At 39.8% G+C, this 7,969-nt stretch overlaps 1 protein-coding gene across 3 annotated transcripts in view; it reads right to left on the reverse strand.

Moving 5' to 3' along the window:
- The window catches only part of AOX1 (aldehyde oxidase 1), a 51,961-nt gene extending 47,850 nt beyond the window's left edge, over nt 1–4,111 (reverse strand). For all 3 annotated transcript variants that reach the window (XM_054208305.1, XM_054208306.1, XM_054208307.1), the window contains exons 1-3: nt 3,972–4,111; nt 2,776–2,833; nt 220–316 (exon numbers count right to left, since the gene is read on the reverse strand). In XM_054208305.1, the coding sequence (XP_054064280.1) occupies nt 220–316; nt 2,776–2,833; nt 3,972–4,031 (215 nt within the window). In that variant the 5' untranslated portion in view covers nt 4,032–4,111. The remainder of the gene's footprint in view (nt 1–219; nt 317–2,775; nt 2,834–3,971) is intronic.
- Nucleotides 4,112–7,969: the final 3,858 nt, after the last annotated feature.

Here is a 7,969-nt window from a genome sequence, read left to right on the forward strand (position 1 = left end):
GCAGGAGCTGTCAGTATGTATGTGCAAATTAAGCATTTGAACAAATTCACAACATAGCTGAATGAACAGTATTTTTTACAGTGCTGTCTTTTGGATTAAAGTGATCCTTCCTTTTGATTCTTTTACAATTAAGTACAGATTTTACAACTTTGTTTTTACAGTTTCATATCTATGGTCATAAAATTCTGTGCTGTTTTCAAATTTTTCTGTTAAGGATACCTTATCTTCTTCGAAGCTGGCTCATAAGTTGATATCATCACTGTGCAGGCACCACAGCCACCTCCTCCACAGCCATACTTAGTTCCTGTAAGACGGACTGAAAATGCTGTCATTAGGGAAAAAAAATATCAGGTTTCATTTTGGCCTTTATTCTGCTGAAAAGCTTGAGGCCACCTTTTTTCCTGACCAGCTAAGGAACTTAGAATTGGTTTGGTATGATATCAGACTCCATTCTATGTTGGATTAACATTTTCAGTGAAAATAAGATTGAAGCTAAGGAATGACATCACCAAAATCCTGTCCCCAGGAAAACAGAAAACTTGACCCTGACTTCTTTTGGAAGAGGAGTAAGTTGGGACAGAAAGAGGAAGTGAAAAATAGCTTTCCAAGTGAAAATATGAAAGGAAAAAGCATGTAATGGGCAAAATAGCTATATATCTGAAGTTCCAGTGGAACACTAAAACCAATATCCCAATTTTTCCCAGAAGGCCCATTTATAGTCAGGATATTAACCTTGCATCTCATCTGAAAGATCACACTTATGAGAGAATTGTTCATTTCCATGAATCCGGAACAGTGGTGAATCTGAACAGCCAAACAGATAATTTAATGTTCTACAGCTACCAAAAGGAAGATGCCTTACTCCCCATTTCTTCGTCCTCTTCTGCCCTTCCTCTTCCCAACATTACCTGCTCCAAAGCACAAGACATCTTGCACTTTTTCTCACCAGTCACTTCCATGAGCTGACTAATTAGTGACTGAGTCCCTAACCTAGCTGAAAGCCTCTGTACTTCCTAGTTAGTTTTCTGCTGGCCCAATAAGTAGAATTATTACACAGAGAGTCCTGAGGAACTCCACAGCTGGCACGAGGTGCAGGAAGAGAACTGTCAACAGGAGCCAGGAATGATGGAGAGGAAACAGGCCACTTTCTTTTCACACCACATCATCAAAAGAAAAAAATGTTTGTCAACGTGAGGTTTAGCACTCTTCACTTGCAGTAAAGCTTTGAGATGATTTAAAGTCTTACCTAACTAAGCTCTACCTTTTTTTCCACTACAAAGTGCTTTACTGGGCCCTTTCACAGGCATCCTACCCTGTCAGATAAAGCAAATACATTTTAAGATACTCTTGTGGTAGGGCTGGTACTGAGCTACTTGGCGGGTGTTGGTCTCTTCTCCCAAGTAACAAGTGATAGGACAACAGGAAATGGCCTAAAGTTGTGCCAGTGGAGGTTTATACTGGATATTAGGAAAAATTTCTTCATGCAAAGGGTTATCAAGCACTGGAACAGGCTGCCCAGGGAAGTGGGCAAGTCACCATCCCTGGATGTATTGAAAAGATGTGTAGTCGTGGCAGTTAGGGACATGGGTTTTGTGGTGGACTTGGTAGGATTAGGTTAATGATTAGACTCGATGAGCCTAAAGGTCTTTTCTAACCTAAATGATTCCGTGATTCTACTTTTTATAGTCTGATGGAGACTGAAGTTGTTTAAATTACTGAATAACTTCATAAGCACCAAAACTACAGCAACCTATTCTGCTCCAGACTCGTCCTTATGACTGACCAATAGCAAACATGTTTTGACTTAAGTTTTTCTTTTGAGACAAATATAAAAACTCTCTCTTTTGTGAATTCATAGTATACAGTACATCACTTGCCCTGTGGGGGTATGTTTCATGAGGCAGTCTAGGAAGCTGCAAAAAGGAGAGACTGTTCTTCCCCACATTTGCTTCCTGCTCCTGGCTGTGAGTCCCTAACACGTGTGTTCAGAGTATTATGCAAGAGCTTCATGAACACTGGGAATAAGCCTGTGGCGCAGCAGAAAACTCCTGAGAACAGTTGAGAGCAGACATACAGTCAGGCCTCTGAAATGGTGAAGAGCAAGAGAGGGAAAAATCAGAGAAAGTACTGCACAATTTGTTGCAACCCAGAAAGCTGTGAACTGAAACCGTGACAGGAGGAAAGAAACTTGACTGCAAAGACAAAACTGGCAGGGTGAGAGTTCTAGCTCTCCCAACTTATGTCTTGTCTAGTATAATATTTTTTTTTCTGTTTTAAAAACATACTTGTTCATATTTACTTACTATTAAACCTGTTGTTTTGAGTTTAGAAATCTGTTCGGAGTCTTTATCATAAGAAAAAACAGATTACCTCAAAATTCTAGCAGACTCAGGATCTCATCGCAAGATCTCCCCTTTCCTGGGAGAGAGACTTCTACAAAACTTGGAGACTCCTATTCTGTTAAGCTTTATGTACACTGGCCAAAACGTTCTGATGTTTCTTTATGGGGGTAGAGGGGAGGAACACAGATACACACGTAAACATCATGCCTGATGGCATTACTTTGTTTGTTTAGGAAATTAGGCTAAAAATACAGCAGCTTGCTGAAGAGTATTTGGCCAAAGAAAGACACATCATTTAAGACGGTTATTTTATCTTAAAGGAGTTACAACTTCCTCGACCTGGTAAATCACCTTTGAATTATTATTTATGAGGCTTTTGCTCAACTAAGACTTTCAAATGAGTGACTTAAGGGAACAGACAAGAAAAGGATACGTCTCTTTCGCAGATAAGGCAACAGCATTTGTTCAGGATCAGCATTTTTCTCTATTATCTGCAGCAAGAAATGAGAAAAACAAGGTTTAACCAAGAAACCAAGGCTTTTCAAAACTCAGGGCACAGACTACATTCCCACAAAGCTAGAAGAGAATCCTGATCTGGTTCTCTCTCATAGAACTAGACTAATTGTCAAAGACCACAACAGAATTTGGGCTCCTTCTGGAAACTCCTTCTCAGACAGATATGTTTCCCAGACAGAACTGCCAGGGCACCTTGCAACTACTAAAAATAACTGCTGCTCAGTGAAAGGTCATACTGAGGCAATTTAACTTCAGCCACACTAGAAATAAAAACGCAACAGAACTTTGCTACAACAGAGGCAGCATAACATAAAGAAATAATGATCTGCAGATTTTAGAGTCTCCCTGGCACTTTAACCTACTGGGATGAAGACGAGAGGAAGCCTGTATGGCTATCCGCAGGAACCACTTTTCTTCTAGCTTTATTTATACAAACTTTAACTTGCCATAACAGACTAACAACAGAGCAACAGAAATGCCTACATACTTCATAGATTACAGTATTCCTTATTCCATTGCTTAGAATAAGCCAGTTCCTTCCAGTTGCATTGAATCAGCAACCAGTTTAATCTTGTTCCTGCAATATTATCTTTATGTCGGCCAGTAGTCCGTTTTGGCACCTGAGTCTTGCTGACTTACTGTTGTGCCTCTGAAAATCTGATACCACCTGATGCCTCTTCTTTGATACCATCAAAGACGAGAAGCCAGGCACGTACAGATTTTTGTTTGTTGTTTGCTCACCAAAGAACCCCCCAAAAAACTAGTTTGCTCACCAGACAAATTTGATACCCAGCTGAAAGTCCATTTCGCTTTGATGCGTTTTTCCCCCAAACACAGCAGAGCTAGCTAAAATGGGATGTTGTAATCATGTTAGTCCTCCTCTGCTGCTTCTCTGCTTCTAACAGCACTTGCTGCACGCAGAAGAGTGTTAGATAACTCAAGTAGTAGTTGGAGGCTGATTCGCTTCTTACCCAGCAAGGAGGACATGGGAAGGAATACTTCTGCAGGCATGAGGCAGAATTCTGAGGAAACCAAATCTATGCCCATACCCTTTGGGGTTACTTCTGCAACAGCAGCCCCCCTTTCTCCACATTCTTTCCGGGCAACACTTACCTTCCTCCCATTCACATAGAAAACCAGCTCCTCAGGCCCCGCCGCCCCTTGCAGCGACATTGTACCCCAGCTCCAGAACGAACAGCCGCAGGAAATCACGGGCAGCTACAGCAGCTGGAACTGGAGAGCCCATGGCAGGCGGGGGCGGGGCCGCGGGGCCGACGGGGCGGTAGCGCAGGGGGACGCCGAGCAACGGTCTGCGGTGCCCCCAAAAGGGACAAGTCAGTTGTTCTTAACAGTGTATTTACTGGAGCTTTTTAAGGTATAGTCAAACACTACGACATACCTCACATTTTCTCAAAGGGTATATATGTTCCTCCAGAGCAAAATGGCAACATAACCAATGCGAACTGTCATTATGTTCCAACAATAAAATCTCAAAAGGTAATTTTAAATTGTGGTAGAATCCAGCAATGGAGTGATCATGAGCTCAATGAGAATTTTGCATAAATATGCACTCACAAAACAATAGGCAGTAACTTCCAGATATTATAAGCATTTGTAAGGGCTACTTGTGCAAACAAGGATTTACAGAATCATAAATATTTCACTCTTCCTGTTTAATCTAAATATCTAGAATTAATTTTCCTACAAATTTTAAAACAATCAAAATCTTTATTAGTGGTAAAATACAAAACCAAAAATTAGATTGAATAAACATGAGAAAAAGCAACTTTGAAGCTATAAAAAGAAGTTCAAATTACCTTATCCTCAGCAAAATAATCTTAATCCCTGTGACAGCAACAGGTTAATTTTTATCTCAAATATCATGAGCTGTTTTCACATCTTTGTCCTGGCAAGAACTTCTAATATATCAACTGATCTAGTAAAAGAAGCACATTTAGTGAAGATTCAACAGGCAATGTAACATTACCTATGCGGTACCTAAAGTAAGCAACCATTTTGCAGAACAATTAAAAGAACTGCATCCTAGAGAACAACAAGGTAAATTTTCTCTGTGTATAGAACACCAATTTGAGTAACAAAACCAGTAAGGATGGAGAAAACAAGGAAAGAAGGGCAGCAGCAACAATAGGATTTCAGAGTTACTTAAAATAACTTCTACGCATCTTCAGGTCATTTCCTTTATCATTTGTTACTTTGAAAGATATCCATACTAAAAGGAATGGAAGAAACTAAGGCGTAAAGCCCTACGCCTTACACTTTTAATGAAGTATAAGTATGAATTATACATGCTTTTATTCAGAACACCGTAGCTGTCTAGCTGGTAACACCTGAGGCTGTGTGGAACAACAGGACCTTCACTGAAAAATACAATTAGTACTGTCTCCAAAAATACTATTATTTTTTTCTGAGAAAATGAAGCATGTGGTTCTGCTCCTAGCTTTCAAAGCACAGGCAATAGAGAGAAACGACCATTTAAAAAACCACCATGTTTTGCTGCTGCAGCGCCAGCACAGGGAACTCAAGCTGTAATAGATACCTCTTTTGGATTTCTAATGACACAGCTGGCAATGTTGATAAAGAGTGAACATTTCACTTAAAAAAATCAATTAGAAAAAAACCCCAATTAATCACAAACTGGGTAAAAAAATACAAGGAACAATGTATAAAAATATTCTATATGTAATTCTTTTTAAAATCACACTGAATCAGGATAGACTCTATCTTCCCAACCATTTCTACACCTCTTCACAATGGTCTTGCTGATGTAGTGACATACACAGTAAGTTTCAAAATGAAAAAGTCTGTTTGCTGAAAGTTCTCAGATAAACTTCTCTATTTTGCAATACAGACCACATTGCCTGGGTGATAACATAAATTTAATATTGGAAGAATCTTCATACTGATGGAATACTTTTTTTCTTTTTCCCGGTGAGGTTCTATATGAAAACATCTTGCTGTCCTTATTGTTGTACATTTACAACCTTTGCATGGTCTCTGCGCTGCTGGCCACAGCTAGGCAAGCTCTCTGTTTAGGGGATAAAGGTCCCCTATGTAAACTACCTTGCTAGTGGCATATTTAACTCCAAATTCATACATGGAATGTTTTACAGGATGCTGGGGAATCTGCTCTGGGTCTACAGACTGTCATTAAAAAAAAGCAAACCAACCACAAAAAAACCACCCCAAAACCCAACAGAAAACAGTTGTGGTATTACTTATTTGTAAATAATAGTTTTGTGCCTCTTATTGTTTATGGTTATAGTTCAAGACTTAGATGTAGAATGGACAGACCTGAAAGCTACATCCGGAAGTACATTTTGACATGTATGACTCATTTTTTCTGTCAAAATATGCAGCTGGAATTCTGGCCACTCAGGAGAAGGACGTAGGTTCCCCGTGTTGAACTTCATGAGGTTACTCTTGGCCCATTTCTCTAGCCTGCCCAGGTCCCTCTGAATGGCAGCATAACCATCCAGTCTTTCAGCCACACGTCCCAGTTTTGTATCAACAGCAAATTTGCATAGGCTGAACTCTGTCTGACCATACAGGTCATTAATGAAGATGTTAAATGACATTGGCCCCAGTATGAAACCCTAGGGAGCTCTAGTGGTTTGCCTCCAACTGGACTGTATGCCCCTGATCACAACCCTCCAGGACCGGCAGTTCAGCCAGTTTTCAACCCACCTCACTGTGTACTTAACTAACACATACTTCGTCAGCTTGTCTGTGCGATGTTATCAGAGATGATGTCAAAAGCCTTACTAAAGTTGAGACAAACAACATCTACTGCTCTCCCCTCGCCCACTAAGCTAGCTGTCTCATCGCAGGAGGCTACCAGGTTAATAAAGCGTGATTTCCCCATTGTAAATCAATGCCAACTACTCCCAATCACCTTCTTGGCTTTAACATGCGTGGAAAGTTTCCATGAATATTTTCTCCCTCAACTTCCCAGGTTACAATGGAACCTACATTGAAGTACAAAGAGTACAGTTTGGTTTGGTATTTTTAAGAATACATTATAAACCTAAGAGTACCAGTTACACCTCTTAAAAAGAGGTGTACCATACCAGACAAAAGATCTAGCTAACCAAAGAACTGGTCTCTGAAAGTTTCAATGGTGAATGCCCTTGGAAAAAGCATAAAAATTGGTCAAATACATAGTAAGGCTTCTCCAGAATATTCTTCCAGCCTTCAACAATCTGCAATTCAGGGACATCCTGTGCCAGAAACGGTGTTTCTGGTAATTCCTCATAGATTTTTCTTCCATTAAATTGTCCAATGAATTTTCAAGCCCATGCAAACTAATAACATCTACTCCTGTAGTAAGGAATTCCTCAACGTAACTGCATACTGTGTGAAGAACCACCTTCTATAACCAAAAGAAGTCAACTTATTTGTATCTCCTTAAAAATGAGCTATGGCTATCTTGGTTGCAAAATGAGTCTGAATCTCATTCGATGTAATCTGTAAAAGTTGAGTGCACTGTGATTTATAGGCTGCAGCTGGCAGCATCTACCATTCAGAAAATACCAGAAAACTGTTTGTCAGCTGACAGTGCGTTATGGAATGCAGAACTGATTCACGAGAATCCAGAGGGGAAGCAGTACAAAACCCTCACAGCTGAACGGTGTGGTGTGGTTGTATTAGTTGTCACACGAGCACTCTCTCTAATTGGAAACTCAAAGTGTTGCTTTCTCTGGATCCTATTTACTATTGAATTTCTGTTGCAGTGCTGTATTCTCTCTGGCTGCCTCTGGCACATACTCTGGGCGCTAGACTTCTCTCTACAATTCCTCAAAATGAGACTTCCTCATTCGAATTTCAGTATGACTCCTGTCAAATCCAAAAATCAACTATCAAAAAAAAAAAAAAAAGAAAAAAAGACTGTTTCCACCTATTTCAGTGATTTATCAAAATTTGGGATGCTTGTGTCTGTTCCAACCAGCAACGAGAGATGGTTCTACTCATGGTAAATATGAAAAACTCACAATAAAATTCCCAAAGATTATTTATTTTTAATTCTCATTAAAATGTACACTTTTCTTACAAATTAAGAAGTGCTGCAAACCCTTTGAACATATTATAAATTA

The sequence above is a fragment of the Rissa tridactyla genome, chromosome 7, assembly GCF_028500815.1.
Source record: "Rissa tridactyla isolate bRisTri1 chromosome 7, bRisTri1.patW.cur.20221130, whole genome shotgun sequence".
Lineage (NCBI taxonomy): Eukaryota > Metazoa > Chordata > Aves > Charadriiformes > Laridae > Rissa > Rissa tridactyla.